At 40.4% G+C, this 26,187-nt stretch overlaps 2 protein-coding genes across 5 annotated transcripts in view; both read right to left on the bottom strand.

The window, feature by feature from the left end:
* Positions 1-12,239, bottom strand: part of ppp2r5eb (protein phosphatase 2, regulatory subunit B', epsilon isoform b) — a 50,873-nt gene extending 38,634 nt beyond the window's left edge. The window contains exons 1-2 of one of the 4 annotated variants that reach the window (XM_086275737.1): positions 11,600-12,239; positions 1,861-2,021 (exon numbers count right to left, since the gene is read on the bottom strand). In XM_086275737.1, coding sequence (XP_086131863.1) covers positions 1,861-2,021; positions 11,600-11,628 — 190 coding nt within the window. In that variant the 5' untranslated portion in view covers positions 11,629-12,239. Of the gene's footprint in view, positions 1-1,860; positions 2,022-7,960; positions 8,840-11,599 lie in introns of those variants that run through there. The other 3 variants (XM_086275738.1, XM_086275736.1, XM_086275739.1) reach the window with 3 other exon arrangements.
* A 3,387-nt stretch (positions 12,240-15,626) lies between these two features.
* Positions 15,627-19,618, bottom strand: wdr89 (WD repeat domain 89). Its single transcript, XM_086275727.1, has 2 exons — positions 19,254-19,618; positions 15,627-18,537 (listed from the first exon to the last, which is right to left on the bottom strand). Exon 2 carries the CDS (start codon positions 18,516-18,518, stop codon positions 17,382-17,384), a length of 1,137 nt encoding a protein of 378 aa, XP_086131853.1. The 5' UTR covers positions 18,519-18,537; positions 19,254-19,618; the 3' UTR covers positions 15,627-17,381.
* Between the last annotated feature and the right edge of the window lie 6,569 nt (positions 19,619-26,187).

Genomic DNA, 26,187 nt, shown 5'->3' with positions numbered 1-26,187 from the left:
TTTGAGGAATCAGAAGATTCCTCATATTTTAACCTATGATCTTCTTATTCCTCACATACATCTTGCATTTAATGAGAACATCTTTAGACTGATTTTTTTAGCCAGTATTAGACATTTGCTGATATAATGGTATCGCAAACTTATAATGAATGAAAACTCAAAGTAAAGAAGAGACGGGGGAAACACCCTTCAACTCTGTTATGACTGTTGATGTCACACAGTGTGCCAAACAGAGGCCACTTCCCTCTTGGTAAGACACATGCTTTAAAACCCACAAACTCAACAACCAGCTGACCTGAGCAGAATCGGGCAGAGCAACTGAGTAATCCATGACTACTTGTGACAATAAAATAAGATTATTTTTAAGGTGGACTGTCTTAATACCACAGTAAATTTTAGAATGGGTCTTGTATAACTTGTACAGGTCGTCCTCTAGCACCAACCTGCTCTCTGCAATCATCGAAATGATCTGCCTGTCTAGACATGTCACTAATAAAACACTCGCATACAGAGAATAGTTGGCATAGAAAAGCAGCTGCATTCAAACAGAACTAAACCAACCAGACTATACAGAGCAATGCTACTAAATTTGCCATCAATGGGCAGAGACAAAACACAAATTGAAGGTGAGTGTCATGATTTAAAAAAAAAAAAAAACCTTTCTGTTTTAATGAGCCATCTACGCTTAAAGCCCCTGGAAGGTCCCCCTTTTACAAGCCTGTGTTGTGCACTTAAGGTAGGAACGGTGTCCACACAAATTATTCACAAGTGAAAACATCATGCAGTTGCTTATTTTCTGTCAGATACACTACTGGTCAAAGGTTTTAGAACACCCCAATTTTTCCAGAGGGGGGGGGGTGCCACACCCAAAGCCCTGAAAACCCTGAAGAGAAGTTTAACACTACCACGAATGAATCTCCACTTCACATTTAAGACATTTTACTTACCTAAATATCAAACTTCATGGGTTTACACATAACTATCATCTGCTCTGCTCAGCTTGATTTTAACTAATCAGAACAAATCTGTATTCTGAGTAATTACTGCTGTAGCCGCTTAAGCATAATGGGGGAAATTTGCCATTTGCTGGCTTAGTTTTCACTTGGGGTGGGCAGATTGATACAAATGATCAATGCTATGAATACCATCATTGTTAATGGTATTAGTTGAATACCTGTGTGATGTGTTCGATAGCCTACTTTCATTTAATTTCTCTGCTGTATGTTCAGAACATTAGTATCATTTCATCAAAGAGTAGACGTGCACATTTTATCCCCTATTTCTTTGCAAAAAAATACTGCAAACTGTGTGCGTTTATGGAGGCTATTTGCTAATGTGGCACTGTCATCAAATTATTTAACACATAAAAATGTGAAAAAGAGGAAGTCCCTGAAAGAGCCTCTGACTAGTGTAACAGATATAGAGGCAAAGCATATCCAGTTAGCTTATATAGTGGTGAAAATAATATTCCAGTCATGACTTATCAACTGTTGGATCTTCAGCATTAGTTTATGTTGATTTCGAGTGCTCATCACAGCTGTTATTTCAGCTGATTGATTAATGCTAGACTAGCCTATATCCAGACATTTATGTTACATTAATTTAGTCATTAATTTTGAAAAAATATACTTGTGAAATATGAAAATGTCTGAATATAATAACACTTTTGTGTACATTACATGCAATGAAACTGAGTCAGTGAACCAGGGTTCAAATTCAGTACAATTAGATTAACAGAAGCAAAGCTAGAGGGGCCTTTTAGATGTTACTTGTATTTGATTTGGTCATCATCCCTTGTGCCTCTCACCCCACAAACCACAGATTTCTCTCACATACACGCAAACATGTGTTTCTACTTACCCTTGAGCAGGGGCAAGGGCGTGAGCTCTATAGGTTTGCCCTGAGAGCGGAACTGGGACGAACTCTGCGACCGCTTCTGCTTGGCCTTCCTGACAGACTTCCGTGAAAATCCGTCCACTTTGTCCACAGAGGGAGCTGTGGTGGCTGCCGAGGACATAGCCCTGTTGAGAGAGACACAGGAGAGAGGGGGGGGAGATGAAGTCACATTAGACGTGTTCAGAAAGCTCCAAATTTAGAAAGCCAAAGTGATTAACCACAACACTTTTTCATGGGACAGTTACATTTCATAACACTTTATTTGTGATCATTTTTAATGTCAGTCATCATGCTGCTGGTGCCGTCACCGCTCACTCCTCCTCTCACTTCTCAGCCAATTGCACGAGCTTGTGTTGATAGCCATGTGCTTCAGTGTGTTGACATCGCTCGAAATTATTTTCAAATTTACTGGTTTGTTAATGAAATGTAGTGATTTGTCCAGAAATCATTTCTCTCAAGCTCTGAATTATTCCAAGAATTTCAGCATGGAAAGCAAAAAAAGAAAATCTTTAAAATCATATAAGAGATCAAATAACCCCATCTTAAAACAATTATTTTTAAAAGTAACAAACACACACACATATATAAAAACAACCTATATTAGTGTAATGCCAGTATTGGCTTTAAATTAAGCATTCTCATTCCAGTTTGAATTTAAGGCACAGGAAGCACATTTACAAGTTTTTGTGTGCGAGCGTGTTCGTGCACTAAGGTCATGCAGGTCAAGAGTTCTTTTTTTTTTGATAGTAAGCGCATGCAAATAGAAAAAAAAAGAAAAAAAACAACATCCCCTGTTACAGTTTTAGCTCTCTACGAGTTCATTTTCCTGCAGCCAAAGCAGACAGCCTCATTTTCCCAGCATAGGAGACACTTTAGACTTCAGTTCAAGCATGGTTACAGTACACAAACAAGCGGCACTCCTACCTGCCAGAAGACCATCAAAGTATCTCAAACACACACACAACTTTTTAAAAAAAAACAAACAAAAAAAACACACAAAACCCACACACACACACACATACACAGCGGCACCGACAACAATGGAGCTGGTTCTGCAGCTGCGAGCTATTGACACAGTCGGAGGAAGCTGAGGAAATGTCAACTGCTGTGTGTGCTGGCTGCTGATTGCATGTTAAAATAACAATTAAAAAAAGAATCTAACAAACTAACTTCTCAAGCAACAAAAACAAGCCGCAGCAGAAGTCACACTTGAGACTACTTTTCTGCACCACACCCAGGAGCACATGTTTGGAAGAGCACACTCAGGATTTGTTTTTGGCTGTCAGAGGTACAGATCCATAGGGTGGCCACAAATGTGGGTGTGGTGATGTTTTTTTTTTTTGTTTTTTTTTAAACCTCTTATGGGGCTAAACTTTTTCTCAAAGTTTCACATCTGCAAACTAACCCTGTTTTTGTGGTCCTCTGGTTACATTAGCATCTATGATGCACACTGCTCAAAGATCTGCTGTCATCCTTTGATATAAGCACGATACCCTAACTCTGCAAACAAGTAAATATTCATACATACACCAAGCTAACATGCTAAGATTTTCATTAGTGTCAGTTAGGCTGGTGTACTAGCCAATTCAGTTGTTCAGGTAGTTCGCTAACAACCTATAAAAATACAAACAAAACCAATGAAACATCCATTTAAAAAAAACAAATGCGCGCATGGACAGCCTGGAATGTCCGAATCTTAACCTAAATTAAAGGAAACACAGTGATTAGAAGCCTGAGTTGTCACAGTGTCCCCATAAAGTGTGAATCCTGACAACATGTGAACCATCACAACAAGTTTCAAATAACCTTAGAAGGAGCATGAAGTCATGAACTCATCTTTTGGGCCCTGACCAATTACATGTATTATAGCATGACTTAAAAAGGACCACTCAAGACATCCAGGAAAAACATTTTTTTGGAAGAAAAACGATTCAACGTTGTTGCGCCAGTGTAATAAGTAGTGGTGCAACGGATCACGGTTGATCCGTAATCCGAACCGATCCCACTCCACGGTTCGGAACGCACGTGATCCGAAGATTCGAAAAAGAAGAAAAAAAAAGTATGTGTATGGTGTGCGTGGTGGGTCTGTCAAGCGATAGTTATGGCCAGCGCTAGCCGTCCAAGTGGAGGAGCAGAGGAAATTGCGGTATTTAAGCAGCCCTTTACTGCCCAGTCCGACCGGGCTAAAGTCATTACAAAAGCTACTGGGGTGTTTAGCTGCAGACAGGAGGCCGTATTCCGTTGTTTAAACTATGATGAACGTGCTTGAGACACGCTATGATATCCCGTTGCGCGTCCACTTTAGTGGCAAGATCGTTTCAAGCATGTACGAGCAGGAACAGTTTAAAGTTATGGCTGAACCGTCCCAGGCATCTTCTGTTGCCCTAACTACTACAAATGGGCAGACCTCCAGGGCAACGGAAAGCTACGTGACCATGACAGCTCATTATATCACAGCGGAGTGCGATATAATGAGCGGTATGTATTATTGTAGGGTCTACCTTACAATATAAAGCGCCTTGAGGCGACTGTTTTTGTGATTTGGCGCTTTATAAATAAAACTGAATTGAATTGAGTGGTAGATACAAAGCCCTATACTGCCCTATACTGTACCATAGTTGTTTTTTTTAATAATTGCGTGGAATGAGTCTTGAGTTGAATGTTTTTAACAGGCAAAAAATACTTCAATAAGTGAATAAGTAAATGTTAATTTTTTCTCTTGATCCAATTGATCCAATCTGTGACTTAAAACCGTGATCCAATCCGAACCGTGAGATTTTTGATCCGTTGCACCACTAGTAATAAGTAATCACAGGATAGAGGTTGTTGCTGTTAAAGCTTGTTCTTTGAGAACTCAGGAATTCAGCCCGTAGACAAAGATAGAAATTAATTTAATCAAAGATGTGAAAAGTACAACTATTTAGTCAGATATGAGTGTGTTTTCCTTTAACTGACCATATTTCATTAGTACTCCCACTTCCTTCTTGCAACAGTACTGTACATGGGAAAAATACAAAGCTCAATATCAACCACAAGCCACAACAAAACTGGCCTCTGCTAGTTAGCATGAGGCTAATATTTTTAGTTTATTCAGGACATTAGGAAGCTAAATGGACTCTGATTTCAGGAGAGGACAAAGAGCCTGATCACTAACTGACCTGGATGGCATGGGGTGGCTGAGAGGACATAAATTAGAGTGCTAACAAAAATCCTTATATAATAAGACATGAATGAGATGCTGCAGGCTGCGGTCTGTGCTGGCAGCAAATGTTCTGTCAAAGTCAAAAGGCTGTCATACAACATGCCCACCAAGCCTTGTATACAACAGAGCGAGGAGAGTTACTACAGGCTTGGACTTCAGTACAAACACGTACATACGCACATCATTCATATGGATAGTCGAAGCCTTTCAAAAGCTCCCTGAGGATGCACCGCTTACTGTCCGTCATAGTAAAGAATCTATAGTAGTTATAATGACTGTAGACAAGCAACATGTACATCTGTGGTTCTCTGTGATGAAACTGTCAGCACTGATGCAATATAACTACAAGAGGAAGAAGATAAAAATCAAGAGTGCCAACTGTGAATATAAGAAGATATGGTAAAACAGCCTCAAAACCACAGTCCTCTCATCTTTCTGCTAAGCATTAGATTGAAGATGTCAGTGTTTAGGACAGTTTGTACACATTTACAGCATACTGTCATTACAGACTGACTATATGTTTGTTTACATTACAATGAGCCAGTCAGCAGGAGAAAAGGCAGAGTCCTCCCAAGGACATGGGCTTCCAAATTCAAAAATCAGTCAATCTAGGATGACAATTAAAAGTTCTGGAGATTTTCAAATGGCAAAGCCTCAAGTTTAACCATGAAAAAAGTTTTAACGAGCTATAAAAGAACTTGCTATTGAGCAATCAGTTTTTCCCCTTTTCAAGTTGTAATGCAAAACTACTTTGTTCTTTTTTAAAAATATATATATAGTTTTGCAATTGAAAATCGCAACAGACTGTAAGGTCTTACTTTAAAAATATGGCAAATAGATCCAAAGACAGCTGTCAGTGATAATCATCACAATCTTCCAGGTAAACTTTCAAATATCTATTATCATTGTTTATCATTTGAATGCAGATGGAGACCCTGCTTCAAGCCAGACGTTTTGCACAACTACAACAAATTAGCACTAGCACATAGGTTTAATATAGACAGAACTACCCTGAGCTAACTCAGTGCAGCGCGCAACATTCTAAAAGGAAAACAAAAGCCTCAACAGCTCACTTACAGAGACAAACAAGCTTTTTCTATGACGAACTACAGCACATAATAGATCCCAAGGGACGGCTAAACATCTGTCCACTGTGCTGCATGCATCAGACATGAAGCCAGACTTTGATGGTCTAGTCAAAGGTAGTCGTGTCATATTCATTATTTCTGAGTGAGTGTATAAGTAGACTTGTCAACCAGGGAAAAAAATAAAAATAAAAAAATAAAACACAATCTACCAGATAAGATACAAGAAACCATTGGAGTAGATATTCATTTACAACAGTACTGATGCAACACTTGCTCTAGTTGACACACAACTTCACACAGCACCACTGAGGCTAATCAGGCACAAAGCTCCTCCCCTCACCATGAGGTACGCATATGAACAATATCGCTAACAAACCTCCACAATCATTCTCATAAAGACTGACAAAGAAGCACAACAGGATCAACTATGTAGTTGTTTGAGTCCATAATCAAGTACAGTTTAATCAAAGCTCATCAACTTTAAGCAACAGAAATATGATGCACCAGAAGTCACCAGAAACACAAGTAATAAACAAGGCTGTACATGAATATATTTTCTGCAGACCATTGCTCAAATCTTTATTTTAAAAACTATATATATATATATATATATATATATATATATATATATATATATATATATATGTATGTTTGGCGTGCAGTCATGTAAGTCATGACTGTACGCCAAACAGGATACACAGATTCACAAATGACAACACCAATTATATGACAAGAGAGTCATCTGTCAGTACTATTCACGGTCTTCACTTTCATTGTCACTCAGCAGTTAATGATCCAGCTGTGTGAATGCCTTCTGTTTGGCATCAGCACTGTCACTGTCTTGGAAAATACCTCCAGCTAAACACTGATCTCTCCTGTGGTTGGTTAGCATCAGTCAGCCTGGCAGCTAACAAACTTAAAATTCTGCTTTAAAAAAAAAAATACTATGGTCGAGGACAACACACGATAGACTTGGTTTGTTTGTTTTTTCTCTGTTGAAAGATTTCCTGCCATAGTTTTGCCTTTCAAAACTATTCAAATGTGAGCCTAAAAAGCATGTCGGCTTTATCACAAGGCTGACATACCCTACAGTATAAACATGACAAAAAACCTTGCAAATTGACACCTTGCAACTTGTTCTCTGTGCTGTTGCTGTGGGTACAGAGCCTTACAGATACCGGACAAAGCAAGGCTGAGGCGTCTAAAAATCACCTGCACTCAGCGATAATCCCCGGCTAATGTCTGAAAGTGGACTAGCTCTGATGTACGTACTCTTTGACACCTCTTGGATAATCAAGTTTTACTCTTATAAATGGTTAAATCAGCACTTCCAGCTGTCTTTTATAATGGCAAATGGTAAATGGCCTGTATTTGTACAGCGCTTTACTAGTAATATATAATATTACATTTTAATATTCTTGCTCTGTTTTGGGGGTTTTTTGGCATGGGCAAGGGTGGTCCATATCAGCTCCAAGATTCCACCATAATATTATGGAGAGACTTTCCAGCTCTTTGTGTTCATGATTTCAGGCAATACAAGTTTTAATCTCTGCTATGATGACAAAGAGCATCATTCAGCTCCAAAAAATAAAATAAAATAAAAAAGAAACAAGGCAAAGACTTAATTTCAATTTCTACCTGCTACATCACAAATGGTAAAAGTAAACAGTACAAATTGGTGCTTTTCCACTGCAGCACCACTGAAAGTGACAAAATTGCGATTAGTCACATTCGGAACAATCTAAAAACTGTACAGCCACACTACTTTTCTTACCTGTGGATAGGACCACTGGAATCCCTGTGTACAACCATCAGTGCCTCACGTTCAATCGTTCTCTCTCACTAAGCAGCTAATGGCGACAACACTACACAACACACGAGGGAGAGCAAGACTATGCCGCCTGGTCAGGCGTATGGCACCCAAGCACCAAAGCCATTCTCCTCCCATGCCTCTTACATAAGAGAACAGATGACATCCAAACAGGCTTGGTGAGGGTGGGATTAAAGAACAAGGAGGAAGGAGAGAGGAGGGGTGCATAGCAAGCAACAGGGAGACCAACCGAAAGGGAGGGAGGGAGGGAGGGAAGGAGGAAGAGGAGGGAGGGAGCTGCTGTACGACAGGAAGTCAACAAACAGGCAATGGCAAGGCCGAAAGAAAGGAGCTGGAGTAAGGGAACAAAAATGCACACACAAATATGTACAGGAATGCAGTGCTGTGGATGAGAGGAATACCAGCTTGAAACATACTATGCAGTCCTATAAAAAATTAAGTATACACTTACTGCTTTCTAAGGAATTAAGAATAGCTACATGCTGCTGATCAAATGCAGTTGGTTGTTGATCATTAGCAAGTGTGAGCACCTCAATAAAAGCAGAAGTTTGAGCAGTTTGCTGGTCTTGAGGATTTGGGTGTGTCCTAGCTATGGGGTGGATGTGTCTTGAGTTTTTTGCAAAAATCACAAGAGCTACATTTTAGACTCTACAGGCCGCAATTAGCATGTTAAATGTTAAAGTTCATGAAGGTACAATTTTTTAAAAAAAAGATACTCAACAAATATGGCTTGTTTCAAAGTGTTGCCCGGAGAAAACCTCTCCTCTCTAAGAAAAACGAGACAGCATGGCTCAGGTTTGTAGAGTTGCATCAAAACAAACCACAAAACTTCTTAAACAACGTCCTTTGGACAGATGAGATCAGAGTGGAGATGTTTAGCCATAAAGCACAGCACGATGGTTAGAGAAAACCAAACACAGCATATCAGCTGTGTGCCTTATTCTAACTGTCAAGCACGGTGGTAGAGGGGTGATGATTTGAGCTTGTCTTGCAGCCACAGGATCTGAACTGGTCCACCATGAACTAGTATTCTGTAGTCAAACATGACTGTGTGACAGCTAAAGCTTACCCAAACTGGGTCATGCAACAGGGTAATGGTGCAAAGCACACCATGAAAATCTACAACACTATAGCTGAATAAGAACAGAATCAAGGTATTGCAGACCATACCCTGATCACAGAGAGGTATGCATTAACAAATGTTCACAAACCTCAATGAACTGAAGCAACGTTCTAAAGAAGAGTGGACAAAAATTCCTACAAAGGGATGTGAGAGACTTATAAAGGCATACAGAAAACTATTCATTCAACATACTGCTGCTAAATGATTGCACAAGCTATTGATTGTGCTGTGTACTTAGTTTTTCACAGGGTTGCAGTGTCCAAAATTTTCATAATACGACAAGAGTCATATTTTGGTACAGTCCAACTGCTTTTCTTTTTATTTCATGGAAATAAAAATAATAATAAAAACATTTCCTTGATATAGGCCTGCAAAATCATTATCTACATTGTTAGAAGTACATTCGGCTTATTAAACATCACAGAAGTAGTAGAAAATAAAAAATAAATAAAGTCATAAATAAATAAAGCCTTATGCAACAACAACAGCTGTCTTGGTTTGGCTGGCCAACACTCAATAACATGACTCTGATAATAACTTGCTTCAGAAAAAAGATCCTCAAAGACACTTTTTGGTTGTTAATTAAATTATTTTTTCAGCTCATCCATACCAAAAGAAATCTATAAATGCACAGACTGTTTTATTTAACGTACTTTTATTGTTATTTATTCTACTTTTTTTTGCTAAGGAAAACATAAGTGTTCATTATAATAAGTAAAAAAAACATTTTTTTAAGTGTTTTTCAATATTTACTGCCAGCAGTAAATGTCATCTTATCAGTCAACAAAACTGAAAATATATGGTGCAGTTCGACATATAAGCAGTCAATATCAAACTGTGTGTTTAACTTTGTGTAAGTTAAACACACGATATGCCCTTAAATCCAATAATTCATCCTGCTTTGCAGCTTTTATTGCCTCCCAAAAACCAGAGTCATGCAAGTATCATGCAAGTCACAGCAACATAAAGAAGACAGGTTACTTTACATATCCATCCAATAAAAATTGCTAACAAATTGAACTAACAATACCAGTATGAATCCCTGGCTTACTGTACTGAATCCTCATACTTCCGAAAGTCTCCTGTTGCTACTATCAGCTGAATGCTGCAACCTGACAGCCCGTCTAATTGGTGTGATTCATTCATGGGTGAATTGCGCTGTTCACACATCTAAGTACAAATGAACTCAGCAACTTTCAAACACACACACACACACACACACACACAAAACCACACAGAGCTGATAAGGAGGAGGCAGTTAATGTACCAGCCTTGTCATAAACACAGAAGACTTTGGATGTTAAGTTATCTGAGTTAAGGTTGGACCTGTTAACAACATGGTTAAACTCTAGAACCTTAAAGGTGAGCCAGATGTGTCACGGAACAGGAGTAAACCCTCCTAAAACACAGACAGTGCAATATGAGTATATGAAAGGCCACACCTGGCCTCCCATAAATGGCTGGGGATGTAGAGACTAGGCAAAATAAAAGCAAGAGTAGGAGTAGTACGATAATACTTTAAAGTTAGCCCGATGCATTCCACTCATCACCACCACCTCTCATCTACAATGTCACTACATTGTTATTAGAGGTGATGATCTCTCTCTCCCTCCTAACGGTTCTATACACATTACTCAACATGTAGAAACAATGGTGGTCTGTGCAAGAAAATATAAGATGACAAGTTTAGAGGTACGAGCCTGTCAGAAACAGCCTCTTAGTGCACAGCCAGTCAAAGTTCATGTAGGATTATCGCCACACCGTTTGACAGTTGGCTTCACTTGACAGGAAAGCTAAACTTGTCTCATGCTGGGTTCATGGGGCTTTTTCAACTCACGAGGATTAAACAGCAGCATTTACTTTGAGCGAACCAGCCCGTGGGCCGCTGCATACAGCAAATAACTCAATAAACCCTAGTTCCTGTACAGTGCAATTTGATGTCACATATTTACTGCTGTTATCAGCTAGAGCAGCAAAGTAGACCATCAACTCTAAGGTTAAAAATGAAGCCGTTCGGGAGAGCTGGCGTTAGCTTGGGCAAATCGGGCCTGGCAGCGACAGCAGCAGCAGGAGGAGGAGGAGGCAGCGCAGCATTCAAAACTTGACAGCGCGATAGCCTCACTAGCGTTAACTAGCTAGCAGTGTTAGCATCTCGAATAACCGTTACAAAGCCGCATTGAACGCTAGATAGTCGTCTCCAAAGAACACATAAAGCTCTAAGATAGTATAGCCATGAAGATAAAGCGGCTTTCATTTCAAAGCTTTGAAGCTTTACTTTAGAAATTATATTTTTGGTAGCTAGCTAACGTTAGTGCAACGGTTATCGCGGGTTAGCTCAAGTTGAACATGTAGCCTTAGCTTAAGACCCGCCACCAGTCAAAGGAAACACAAGAAGCTGATTAAAAGAATGAAACCTGCGATTATATCAAAGCCAATGTGTGCTAATAAGATAGAGTTACCTGGGCGGGCTCGGGCGATCACCCATCATCCCAGATGTAAATACGGGGCAGTGCTAATGCTGCTACCGTTAGCTAGCGCTCACAGACTGACAGAGTGACCAGGCTGGGAGACACACACCGTCCCGAGTCCCGACCCGAGCCCGACAAGCTGCAGCCGACCAAGTGGCTGGTAGCCCTCCAATCGTAGTACTTTACCTTGATCCTCTGCGGTTCGCAACGGAGACGGCGGCGAGGAGTTATCCTATGTTTGGAAAGCTATCGGGCTATTAGTTAGGCTACCTCCAGTTCGGTAAGAACAGCCTTTCCCCAGCAGCGGCGGAGCAGCAGGAAAATCTTTGGCCTGAAACAGCCAAACCCACGAGTAGCCTTCCTTCCAACTGAATAATCCTCAAACTCCCATTAATTACAAAATACACCTACGATACACACAAACGATTACGTTAACGCATTTACATTCCTGTTATTGATTCACTCGCTCGTCTTCCCCAAAAACCCTGGATTTTGGTGTTTTCTTTGCTCGTCTATGATCCGGGGCTGTTTCCTTTCACCCTATTGTCAACACTGCTGGGTTGAGACCATGGCACACATAACAGAGACACAGCGTAGCGTGCTGGACGAGGATCTGAACCACGTACAAAGCTGATTGGCTGCAGGGAGCGATGTCCGCAATTGTGATTGGACAGCCAGAACTATCAATCACAACACGGAGAAACGAGGCTCCGAATCCGTCGGTTAGGTAGAGGAGAAGGGACAAGGAAAAAGATCGAGGCAGAGAGCGAAGTACAGTGTGTATGTGTGGAGGCTTCACCAGGCAGCGTGCTGGAATGAGGCTAAACCTGTCCGAGGCCCGGCCCTGCACCTCGCTTCTATGTATCCGCATTTTAACGCTCGTTCTGCCCAATCGTTTATTGCACATTTATAAGTGTTTTTGAAGACCTCCTCACAGCCGAGGCGGTGCTGTGTGAAAGACGAGTGCATTTCAGCCCTAGAACCGAAATTAGAGAGGAACACAGCGAGAGTTACATAACTGATATATAGGTCTGTGAATGCGCTATATAGCTAATGCTAGGGCATGCATGGGTGTTTCCTTTACTCGCTCACGTATTGGTTTTCTCTCGCTTGATAGGTTTTTAAAATAACACATTTGCAAATAGTTTCTGCTCCAACTTTACAGCAAATTATACAAATAATTTTTTATTAAAAAAAACAATATACCATATAATTCATATTAGTCACTATACTGGAAACGTGTCAACTGAAGTGCTACATAGGCCTAGCTATATCTTATGTATTTGAATTACTGGTGCATTAACGTGTAAGTAGCAATAATTATTAGTATTAACGCACTGTGTCCAGGGGTAGTTTTATCTAACGTGTGGATTACTGGCCAATTATGAGGCAGTAGGCCGTGTATAAAGGTTTCGCACATTTCATACAAAATAAAAAAAAACTTCATACCCCAGTGTTTTTCTATGACTGTGGTTGCTTTGCTTTTTTAAGTCGTAATTTTAGTGTCATTTTTCCTCATTTTATGTAGTCACAGCATCTCTTGAGAGATTCCTGCGACTTATTCGTGATTTTTTTTCATCTGCTTCCTCATCATTTTCATCCTTCTAGCTGCGTCTCTTTGAGTTTGCTGTTTTGTTATCATTTCCCTCTCTTCTAGTCCTTTGGCATTTTTTAGTCAAACTGGTGTTTCATAGTTTTCAAGGAGTATCTTTGGTGAGTGTAATGTTGGTTGTGATTTTTTATTATTTTTTGGCTTCATTCAGAACTCCACAAGATTTGGTATGTCTTAGGCAGCGAGCATTCTCAGCAGAATCTCTAGTGAAGTGTTTTCTCACCATTGTCACTAAGGACAGAAATAGCAAAACTGCATCATATTGACCAGTGAAACCACACTTTGGTTTTGCCACTGTAACAATGAAGCCTGCTAGAGGCCTTGTTCATACTAACTGAAGTAAAATTACATTCACACAACTTAGAGGAACCATTTCTCTACAGCTGTATTTCCCATATCAACACGTTTTAGTAGTAAAACCTAGTTTGTAGCAAAGTTAGCGTCACATCTACACTGCTAAATTAGGAATCATGGACTTTATCAACAATTTTAAAAGAATGACCTTAGAAATAGTTCTGTATTATGTTTTTTAAGCAGTCAGGGGTCATATCAATTTGGTTATCATGTGAGTGAACAAATAATCATGTGGGTGACCAAAAATGAGCAGTTAGGCATACAGTGACTTATCAAGAATATAAACAGATATTTAAAAGAAAAGATGATGTTTCTCCATCACCCCATTCTCAGTAATGGTCTCATTGTGGTCACTCTATAAAAACTGTGTGGCTCCATCACTGTCTTTCAGTAATATCTGCAGTTTAAGTTTACTCTTTTCTGTGCAATTATATATATATACAGATGTGAAGAAGTCAGTTTTCCTGGGGCTTTGCAGTCGTTTAAAAAACCTGTGACTGAGTAGCTCGTAGAACCAATGTTAACAGAAATAGCTCTTTATGGCTTTAATGACTTTATCAGTCTTTCACATCATTGTAGAGGAATTTTACCCAGTCGTCTTCAAAATGTTGTTTCAGTTCATTGGGCATTCGTTTATACTGAGCCTACTTAAGGTCCAGCATTTCAGTCAGCTTGATGCTTTCCTTTTTCAGATATTCTGTTGTAGATCTGCTGCTGTGTTTGGAATTACTGTCCTGTTGGACCATACCCTTGCAGCCAATCTGTTGGACAGATGACCTAACATTTGACTTAAGAAAACTTTGTGTACAGAGGAAGTTGTGGTCGAGTCGGTGACTGCAAGGTGGACGGGTCCTGCAGCTGCAAAACTAGCCCAGGTCATCACCCTGTGCTTTATTATTAGCATTTGTGCTGATATGCTGGTACAAGGCTGTGTACATTTTGGCCAAACATCTCCCCTCTCCTCTCGTCTGTCCAAAGGATGTTGCTCCAGAAGTCTTGTGGTTTGTTCAGATGCAACTTGACAAACTTTAGCCACGCTGCCATGTTCTGTTTTGAGAGAAGAGGCTTTCTCCTAGCAACCCTTGCAAACAAGACATACTTGTTCAGTATTTGCTAATTGTGCTGTCATGAACTTTAACGTTTAACTTGTCTGGGCCTGCAGACTCTGAGCTGTGGCTCTTGGGGGTTTTTGTCATTTCTCTTCACGTTGCACAGTCTGACCCTGGGGTGAATTTGCTGTGATGTCCACTTCTGGGAAGATTGTGGGATTATGTTAATGCACAGCTAAAACCGCCAAAACCTCTGCTGTTACAGGGCTGCTCACGCTTTCTGATGATCAGTTAATCGAGTGCATCTGATCAGCAGCATGTGGCTGCTACTTACCCTCTTAAATCCTGTGGAAGCAGTGAGGGTGTACTTAGTTTCCACAGAGTCCTGTGAAAACTTCACATTAAGGTACCAAACATTTATAGTAAAACACAGGATGTGAAGTCCTCTCTGAAACTGAGTACATTAGGTACACCAAATTTGGATAGCTTTTTCTTTCCTTTTACATGTAAATATCATTTAGCTTCCAGAGTGAGACTCCAAAAAGACTCGTCTTTGTTTTGTCTGTCTGTATTTACTAATAGAATGTAATGACTCAGCTGATGTTTTCACACTGCAAAAAATTCATAGAGTAATGAATGGTTAAAAGAATGCAAAGATGAAGCCTGAGTCACCGCAATGATCGCTAATGTGAATGAGATTCACCGCATGACTCCACTGGCTAGAATTAAACACACACACAGACACTTGCACTGCCAGTCTAGTTATTCCACTTGCTGCCATTTGAGAAGGATAGCTGCAGTCTCAGCGTGATCACAGTGCCGGGCAGCTCGGGTGACTTTCAGGAAGTAATCCAGTAATAACAGCTGGCCAGCTGAAGGAATCATTGCAACTAGAAGATAGAAAGTGTAAAAATGGATATAGGAGGAAGCTGTCAGTATGTCATACTATACAGTGTAACAAGATTTAATGCATAGTATGTTTCATTGTACTTAGTGGAAATCAGTCATCGGAGAACTTTACAATACCAGTTAAACCTCACTTATAACAAACAGTTTACTGTTTTTAAGATGTCCTTGTCCTGGAGATGAATCCTTGTGTTTGGAGACGTATTCCTGCACATGGTGGCTCTTATTTACTATTGACTGCGCCACATCTGTGCCACTTTTTACCAGTATTCTGCCATGGAAACCCTTAAATATGTGCTACAATGGTGTTGGAAGATAATCTGGGCAACTTTACTTTACTACAGTTTACTTTTCTTGTAGTTATTCTGCTCATTTCTGACCTTACTGGGGGGTAGGCCTAAATAGCTCTCATTGTGGGTTTGATCAACCAGAGACTCAATCATGTCAATGCTCAGTGTCAGTAGACTGGCAGTGATATGCTGTTTATTAGTAGTAGTAAATGTGAGAATATGCCAAGCAGGGTTGCGGATTATTACTTCTTTTTTAAATTCATTGATTGATCATTTGATCCATGTAAAACAAACACCCACATCAACATTTCAAAGCTGAGAAATCATAAAAAGTCCTGTATTGCCCAACCATCGATTGCGATACAGCAAAATGAATCAAAAACAGCTGAAAATCTGATGCATTGTTTTTTACAGAAACTGGACACTTCCTGCTCATTTCCAGCTCCAGATTTTTATACTCGACTTTGCTTGAGTAGCTTTGCATGATTCCAGTGTTAGAATAATGCTTATTTCTCTCATCTGTCTCAAACAAGCTGTTTTAACTCCTCTTCTTTTAAGTCAAACGAAAATTTTAAACAGCAGGTGGGAGGGTCCTCTGTCCCCAAGAGTACCATGTCAGGAGCTGACACTGGAGCTAGTTTTAAATTCTAGTCATTTTTGGTTGATTAACTATTCTATTAATTGACAAATCATTTCTAGTCTAAAACATGAGTGACACCTGTCAAGTAGCTACAAAAGAGCAAGGGTGGCAATGAATGTGAATCCCAGCAGCATACGATTATGATACCAGCAAACAGTGACGTCTCCTCGTCCGCTTTGTGTCGCTTTCTGGAAAACATCAGATGTAAGCAAGCACATAGGGCACAGGACAGATGAATGTGAGAATACAGACATGAAAAGCTGCTTTTATGATTCAATGAACATAAATCACTAAACCAATCAGTGGAAAATGTCCAGCCAAAGAGAACTAAGGCTGTGCAGAGCTCTGAGGATGGTGGCTGGTGATGTGCTGGAACAGCAATTGTAGCCTAAAAACTGAGATGTGCTTCTAGAGAAATGCTCCAGTCCTGTGTGCTACAAATCGTTAGCTTCATAGCATAAGTGCCTAAGTCATTGACTTAGGCAATTATGCTATGAAGCTAACGAAATATAATAACTATAAAGACTGATTGTTGTGGTGCAGTCACACAGCATGCCAAAGTTTTTATTAAACACACACAGCTCTCTTCATATTAAAATACTTGCCCTGTTTGTTAGCTGGGGCCACCAGATCTTTATCAAAGACTAAAATACAATTTGCCTTTCAAAGTCACCTGGTCGCAATTTTCCTGCAAGCTGGTTTCTTTGTAAACACTAAAAAGGTCCACATTCAGGCTGCTATGACACACAAGAATATGTTTTGCTTGTAAACAGAACTGCACAGTAAAAACAACAGCATCTATCAACAGCTGAGGCAAAGATGAACACCATTTCATCTGCTTACTGACATCGTCCTCAGCAGCTGAGCTGCTTTAAATTGTAGGACACAGGGCTGCTTCAGTCAGGTTCACTTTGTTCCTCTGCTACGCCGTCTTCTTTTCTCTGTGGTAGCCGTGTTTTTTATGAGGTCTGGATTTGAGTCTTAGAGCTGACTCGCTCTTCATAGACTCCCTTTTCCCTGGTGTGAGCTCCTCTCCACCCGGTTTCCACAGCAGAAGCTGTGCATCCTCCCCCCCGGTGAACAACGCCTCCTCTGCTGCATCCCACAGGAAGCAGCGCACCGTGGAGGCGTGGCCACCCTCTAGGCTCCTGAGCAGATGAAGACCCCTGGCGTCACACTCCATCAGGTGGAGGTCTCCGTTGTTCTTCCCGCCGACCACCAGCAGCTTTTGGGTGTCCTCTAGCCACCGCCCCCCCACCAGGTAGTCCACGCCTCGCCCGTCAGCCAGTAGAGTCAGGCTGCGAGCGTCGGAGGTGCTGAAGATGGTGAGAGGCTCATCTGTATCCAGCTGGCCCAAATCCCACAGGTGCAGCCCCTCATCGTGGCTGAGGCACAGCAGCTGGGTGTAGTTGGCCCCGGACCAGCACACTGAGCTCGCTGATGAGTCGCTGTTGCAGGTGGCGAGCAGCGCATCCTCCTCCGCCCCCCGGCTGAGGTCGAAAACATTAACAAGGCCATCTGTGGAGCCCGAAGCCAGGCGGTCCTTATCCCGGGGATGGAAGCGCACCTGTGTGATGTCATCGCTGTGCGACTCAGAGTATACCCCAAGAAGCCCACCTGCCGGTTTCCTGGAATCCCAGAAAATGAGGAAGCTGTCCTCGCTGTCCACTTGCTCAGTGCCGGCACACAGGAGCATGTCACTGCAGCTCAGGTCGAAGCTGCAGTAACAGTGCGTTGGATCGCTTTTAAACTTCTGGGCTGCCTCCGTCCCGGGTTGGCGGACGTCCCACACGCGGACCGTCCCGTCAGCAGAACCGGAGTACAGGAGGTCAGAGGAGGTGTGGCCAAACGTGACCCCGCAGAGCCGCCCATTGTGGCCTTGATACTCTCCCACTTGCTTCAAAGTGTCCTTGTTGTGCAGGTGGATGGTGAAGTTGGAGCAGGACACCGCCAGAAGGCCACTCGGCTGCAAGGCAACATCCAGCAGGTAGGTGGGTTCCTCCGGACAGGACCGCCTAGCGATGGACAGAACTTTAAGCTTCTCCTCCAAACCCTCCATGGAAGCTCCTGATGAGTTCCTAATGAGATGGAATAATTAAAAAGACACAGAACTCTGATCAGCAAATCCAGCAACTTTGTCTTTCACTTCCTGTCAGTGGTTAAAACCCTGAGATCCACCTGTGCCTGCAACTCATCGGTTTTATAATCTAATACAGAGCTGCTTTTCTACAACTGTGTAATAACCAGCAGTTCCACAGCGGTCTGAATGTGCCCATGTTTATTCATGTGGAAGGAGACTTGTGGGAACAGTTTCTCCCACTCACAGATAATTGTGAATATTCTTCTAAATTATGCAGCAATAACAGTGCTCCTACACCACAGTGTTATCAGTCTGTGTGTAGCTTCACTGGGGAAAATACAAAGTTGTTTTTGTTTTAATATATCCTAAACTTTTTCTTTCTGAAACACCAAAGTAAAACTGCTTACAATTCAGTCTCCTATAACAAGACTCAATAGCAAATGTATATTATCTACAGCTTTCTTTATTTGCTACATACATACGCATATGAGAACACAGCTGATGATGTTTAATAAATTGCCTAATCCAATTTTGTAATTCGGCCCCAAATTAAAACACTTCCAAAACCGCTCCATTATTCATGTTTTAGCTCTAAACACGAGTTTTAGGGATGTTTTTAGAGTTTGGCGCTGGGGTCTGTAGTTCCACGTTCATCGCTCATCGCTGTGTAGTGAATGTTATCGTGTCGCGTGCTGTTAAAGCCGACCTTCCTACCTGCTACAAATGAAGGGAAACTCCCGGTGTGTTACACACTAGTGTTTGGACACGTCCGCCGCCATTCTGGACACAACACAACAGCCCACTGCCACGTTATTACAATAAAAGACTTTGGCGTTAAAGCTCTTAAAAACACGTAACTGAGTTCATTTCACCGAAAACTACGCATGGAGGAAGTGCTTTGTGTCACAGTGTGTACAGACCGGGTGGAAACGTTCTTCATGACATATTTCCGTTCGTGCGTTTCGTACTTATTACTTTTTTTCATATTCTGTTTTTATCTTTATTTTTAAAATATTTATTATGAATTTATTTCCCTCACAGTGCACTTTATTATAACGTTCCTTGTGAATAGTTTATATTTAATTTTTTTAATAAAATGAAAAATGTGGGAAATGTCACTATTACACTGTGCTTACGTAAGAAAAGACATAAAAACTGTATATATTTACATTTCTTGATTTTTAATTTATCTCAGCTAAAAATTGTGCAAAAATGTCTGTTCTCTCTTTCTCTCTCTCTTTAGAATTTAAAGGGTTTAATGTATCTCTGCAGTGAGTCAGCCAGTCTCAAGGCTTGGATTTAATCAAAGAGCAGAACTGAGACGTTATACTCAACAAGTAAATTACGAGGTCCTTAAACTGAGACTTGATTCATCATGCACCGGGGTTTCGTCTAATTATTTTGCAGAGGAAAGATTAATCAGCTTATTCAAGAAACACAGCTGCCGCGCATCAGAAATATAAATTAAATATGTAAAACGACCTATGAAGCGTTGCAGCAATCTCTTATTATATTTTTCTTCAATTTTTTCTTCTTAAATCTGTTTTTTTTTTTCGCCTTTGGCAATTTCAGATGGCTTTTTGTTACAGACATACTTTAAAAAAGGGAACAGAACAAGAAACTCAAACATATCATCAAAACAAAGGGGCAAAGCTGATCTGGTTCTACTAGAAGGATTGCCTTAGGATGAAATAAATTCAGGTGTGATACCTGTGTCGTCCAGCAGGTGGCAGCAGGAGCAGCTCTCACAGGTCTCAAACTGTTCGAGGCTTTCCAGCTGACCCAAATCTGACATTGGAGCCACACAGAAACAAATTAAAGACAACCTCAGTCCTTCGGGGGTACTGGAGTAAGAGGAGGAGAGTGAAGGAGACTTTTTCCTTTTTATTATCCGTCATTTCAGACAACACTCACACAGCTGACATGACTCACTCTTGTTCTGATGTCTTTCGTGTTTCTCAAAGCTCTTTCTATAATCCCACCTTCCCCATATTTGCATCTGCTTCAAACAAATCTACTTGCTTTGTCTCTCAATTTGCATCTTTTTGTGGTCATTTAACGTGTGTTCATACTCACTGTGCATCACTTTGTATTCTGGTTTTTGACACAGTGCCCCTGTGCGGCACATTTTAGTCCTTTTGTGGGTCTTTTGTACTCATTGTCATATTTGTTTGCAGTTTATTGTTTATTTTGCATTACTTTGTCATGTGTGCTTTGTGTTCCTCAATGGTCCATTTGAGTCTTTTTGCACCAACACTTCACTTTGGTATCATCTATCATCTTTACAGTCCTTCATCTTTTTTGATGACTCTTTGTGGTAATTTTATGTCTCTGTTCTCACTTTTGGTGTTTCTATGGCTCTTTTGTGCCTCTTTGAGCATTTTTTGTGTGTGTGTCTGCAACTTCAATTTGTTTGTGTTGTGAACCTCAGTGTCTCCTGTTAACCTGGAGACAAATGAAGGATTGTGAGCAAAGGTTAACTACAGTTTGAAGTGTGTGAAGTTTCTGCAGCTTTAGCCCGGACTGACACACTCGTCTTTCCCAGTAAAACATCCACAAGGCTTCAGCCGCAGTCTTGAGCGCTGTCACGTTCTAAAGCAAAGGAAAAAAAGAAGTAAGGGAAAGTCTTTCATGTTCAGGCCAGTAGCTGGAGTTTCTCTTCCCCTCCTCAGCTGAGCAGCTTTGGCAGAACAAAGTGGAAAGTTGGTCCTCCTGTGACACATCACAGCTCTGCAGCAGGAGAAACAAACACAGAAGAGACTGCGTCATCAAAAAAAAAAACAACCCAAACAGTCAAGTTCTTATGCAAATAGTCACCTGTTCACATGTTCTTTTACATGTGGACTGAATTTGACCCATTTCAGGATTACTGTCCTCACCAGCACAGGTTTTGCTTCGTGAGACTTCCTGATTAAAGCCGCTGCAGTTTGGTGACAGATGAATCAGAGGTCTGTTAGTTTTTCCATCATGCCTCAAAGCAAAGCTGGGCTGACATTCACACATGCACACACACACATACACACAAATCATTTATCCATGATAAAACAAAAAACACTGAAAGTTTGGGATGGCTGCATCCAAAGCATGGGAGAGCTGACATCACACAGAACAGTTTAGGTGGACCTGGATGAAGTTATTTGTTGAAAATTTCTTTGAACACCTTTTAAAAGCGGGCAGCTTAGTGGCACCGTAGTTCGCACTGCTGCCTCACAGCAAGAAGGCTTTGAGGTCAAATCCACCATCTGGCCGGGGGACTGTCTGCGTGGGTTCACTCTGGCTTCCTCCCACAGACGTCCAGCAGCTGAAGGTGGCATGTCCACAACTCCACACGCACACGCACGTTTTCATTCTGCAGTCTGTCACTGCAGGGAATAACTGAGGACAAGCAGGCACATATTTGATTCTCTCATTTATTATTCTCAGTTAATTCACACAGACAGAAATAAGCCACATTTTCAATCACAGATGAAAACCAACAATAAAGCCCTGCAGAAACATGAAGAAAATACTGTGAAAGTGAGCGAGACTTCACAAATAAAGAAGGAATCATGAAGGGTTTGATTACAAGCTGAAACTCACAAGAGTTCACCTCGTCTCTCTACTCTCTGACTGCGATTTGGAATGAAAGCCGCGAATTATCAGGGAGAAAAAGGCAAATTCATTTCTGCATCAAACATGTAGACTTAAAGACAAAGACTTGCAAATTTTCCTCAAGACAGCAACTAAAAAGCAAAAGTAGGGGCAATATTAAAAACTGTTCTTGTTTTTTTTATAAACAGGAAACTTGTCATCCTCCCATATTTATATACATCTACAAAGTGCAAGAGGCAACATGACGGCACAGAGCTGAGGACAGAGGAAGGCACTGACGTGTAGGGCAGTTTAGCTACACAGTTTAAATACTGCATATTTGGTCAAGAAAGACGTTTTTTCCTCTGAGATCCAGTATTTAAAAAAAGAAGAAATCAAATCTCCATCTTGTGAGTTGACAAAGCAGAGCTGGCTGTTCAAACCAATCATTGAACAGATTAAGGAAAAACCGTTTTAAATATTGTATTGCAAGAACTAAAGTTATCATAATAATAAATTAGGATCAGTTTGACAAGCATATTGTGTTATTACAGTATATAGACTTTGGTGACTCTGTCCATCCATCTCCTAATGACATTACAAATAATAAAGAAATTCTGTAATTCAGCCACATCATACCACAGAAAATAACACAGACTATATATTTTTGACAGATCAATTTAGGATTTCAAAAATATATTAATGTACCGAAATAATATCAACAAAAGATCACGATCACAACAAAGCAAAATCACGATTAAGATGATATAAAAACAGAGCCAAACAAAACTATATGATGCATTTTAAAGATGTTGTACCAAATATACATCTTTAAGTTTATAATTAGGCTCGTCGAACATCACGAGGCCAGCCCTGCTTTGACTCCACAAAAAAGAACATCCACAGGTGGAAACCAGTCTCCAAACACAGGAACATATCACAGCGAGACGTGTCAGGGAGTTCAGCTTCATCTCCTTTGTCGATGTGCAGGGGAAATGTCCTTAAAGATCACAGATGACAAATGTTGCTTTGTCATTGACTTCTTGCAGTTTGAGCTTCTGTCCGTCACTCACACAAACTCAGCTCAGCCACAGGATTAACCCAAAGTGGGTTTTGTCACTGAAACAGAAATAAACTTCTCTTTTCTGTGGAACAGAGACAAAACCGCATGCCCAAACACACGCACAAAAACGTCAAGAAATATACAAACGCTCTGACAAACACAAACATATTTGTGCACGAGGCAAGGCCACAGGAAGTGAAACGAGCCAGGCGGCTGACAAATGCAGAGAGTAAGCTGGTCCGTTTGGCTTTGACGAGTCGGTTAATTAGAGGCAAATCTGCAGCTGGATTAAGTTAAAATACTAAACTATATGTGAACATCCTAAAGAATTAAACCAATGCAATCAGCAGCTCTCGTCACATCATTGGATTATCATTTCAGACAGAAGTAGTCGACTACAGAAAAACAATAAAATCTAATTCCTCAAACATACCACAGAAAATTGTAGTATCCAGGGACAGTTAAGGTCACTTATGAAGGGAAGACTCCAGATGTTTGCTGGTTCAAGCTGCTATACTGGAAAATTTCTCTGCTACTGCACAGATGTCTGTAAATGACTGAATCTTACTTGCATTAGCTAACAGGTGCTAATGTAAGTAAAGCATCTATTCATTATAACGGTCACTCGTCATAGTGTTTACCGACCAACTGCAAGACGACAAATCAAAGGGAACTACTGATTGGACTGCATTGAGGACCAGCTCCACCTTCATTATTTTTGCCTGGCTCGGAGGGGGAACAGTGCATTCTGGGAACAGTGCATTTATTTTAGCAGAGTACCGTACACAAAACTAACATAAATAAATCAGCTTGGCAAAAAAAAAAAGAAGAAGAAAAAGAAATTAAGACTAAAGAAATGTGTGTCAATGGCAGCATCCTGCTGGGAGAAAAACTTTTTTTAAATGTGCCTTTAAGCAAGGCACACACAGCTTAGAAACAGGAAGCAGGCATCTGGGCTCCTGGCCTCAGTCTTTATACTCAGGTTCAGGTTAGAGTGGTCGAAGGAAGCTTTGTTAATCAACTAATTAACCAATTAATCACTAGTTGTGGTGTGGAGGAGTTCGGGTAAGAGTCCGAGTGGAAGCTTTTTTTTTTATTGCAAATGTAAAATGCTTTTTAACAAGTTTAACATCACCAGAGTCTTACGATGATAGATTCTGCTCTGACATCTTACCAAGCTACATTTGAATCAAATAGTTCTTTCACAATGGAAATAGAAAAAAACAAAACGCAGCAAAACCTCAAAAATCCTTGTAAAACACAACAGATGTGCTTTTGGGGAGACAATAACGTGACGGATGGAAGTGATAACCTGATGGTAAACAGCTGATAGCAAACATGTATGCACAGTATTACAGGATCAGTAATACTGTACTTTGCATCTTCTTCTCCATGTTATACAACAACTCTGCTTCTTTTTAGTGTCTCAGTGCAAAAGTTGACATGTTTTGGCTTCTGTCACATGTGTAGCTGTTCCATCATGTTATCACCTCCCCAGAAGCATATCTTTTGTGATTTTCTTTGTTTACTTCCATTGCATTTTGTTCAACTTCTGTTGTGTTTTGTGTGCTTTCTGGATTGTTTTTCTATTTGCTGGCGTTTTCTTATGTTGCAGTGCATTTGACTTCTCAGGGCAACCATGTGTTTGATTACTTTTGTCAAAGGCATTTAAAAAGTTCACGTTCACGCTGCTTTTCTGGAGCAATTGTGTCTTCAAAATTTGAAGACAAAATTTTCCTACATCTATAGAATCAAGTATCAAATTCATGCATGATAAAACAGTGAATAATGTTGCACTTGTAGTCGAATACTTTCTAATATTTTTAGAACGCGCCTGTTGTGCACAAAAAAGTTGTCAATGGAGTTCCAATTTTAGAAACATGAGAAAACTTCCCTCTGGACGGTTTATCTCCACCACCTCCTCCCACCTGACATCAGCAAAAGAACCTCAGCTAAGAACAGGAAGTGGATGTGAGCTGACATCTCTAATAGGAAGCAAGTTTACAGTGTTTAAAAAAAACAAAAACAAAAAAAAACCAGGCTGAGCTGAGTGCTCCAGTCATTCTTAGAGAACAAAATAAAACCATTAAAACCCTCTCTGTACATTTCCCAAACAAAGCGATGCATTCTCCTTTCCTTTTGCATCGTACAGTATGTGCCTGGTATTTCTTTTTTCTCCCATCGGGTTGCAGGAATAGCAGTCAAACTCAGAACTCAAATAGTGGGGAAAGCCCTTTAAGAAAACACAATCTAACCTCCTGAAAAAACAATGTGGCTGAATTCTCAGACATCAGAGACGTAACAACAAATCAAAAACTTTAATCAAACTGGTTTCCTCTCCACAGGCAGGGGGTTCAGAGGTTAAAGACTAAATGTTCCTCCGATCCAGTAGAGGAACACAGGAATCATAAAATGAAAGGTCTCTTATTGCTTTAAGAATTGAGACAAAGGAGAGTATAATCAAACAGAAACATTAAGAGGCTACTAGACAAAGAACCACACAAAGTTTCAACAGTGACACTGAACTCAAACTACAACATTCTTTAAACTAGTTAAACTAAGCACTTAATTTACAACCCAAACTCATTCTGCCATTGATCCATCTGGACATCCGACTAAAAGAAGACTTTCTATTTTATTTATTTATTCATCATGTGCCTGGATATCGTTGGCTTTCAGACTGTTAGTGAGACTTACTAAGTCTTTTTATTTTCAACATTTTCTGTCAGGCGTTTGAAGATTTATTATTCACTTGAGTTGTTGGAATAATTTAAGTTTTCCTAAAAAAATACTTCTGTGGTTCTTTGCCTGAGCTCTTAATAACAACTTCAGTCATAACAATGCAAATACTAACGCACATCATCTATTAGTGGTCATGACCTGCATTTTTAGTCTTCTAGAGGCCACTGTTGAAATGCTTTTTTGAATTTGAGGAGTGACTTTCCAGCTCTGAGAGTGTCAAAGCATTATCTGACTGGATTTTACTCTTAAATAAATCTAAAGAACAAAGAGATA

Source organism: Aulonocara sp. 'chitande type north' Nkhata Bay, linkage group LG19 (assembly GCF_057382095.1).
Source record: "Aulonocara sp. 'chitande type north' Nkhata Bay isolate Kocher_YH1m ecotype deep benthic linkage group LG19, A_spYH_male_GT1.1, whole genome shotgun sequence".
Taxonomy (NCBI): Eukaryota; Metazoa; Chordata; class Actinopteri; order Cichliformes; family Cichlidae; genus Aulonocara; species Aulonocara sp. 'chitande type north' Nkhata Bay.
Note: the sequence above shows the minus strand (reverse complement) of the source record. Positions and strands in the feature narration are given on the sequence as shown.

Excerpts from the sequence above, each read along its gene's own strand:
- wdr89 (XM_086275727.1), bottom strand. The coding sequence starts at position 18,518 with ATGGAGGGTTTGGAGGAGAAGCTTAAAGTTCTGTCCATCGCTAGGCGG.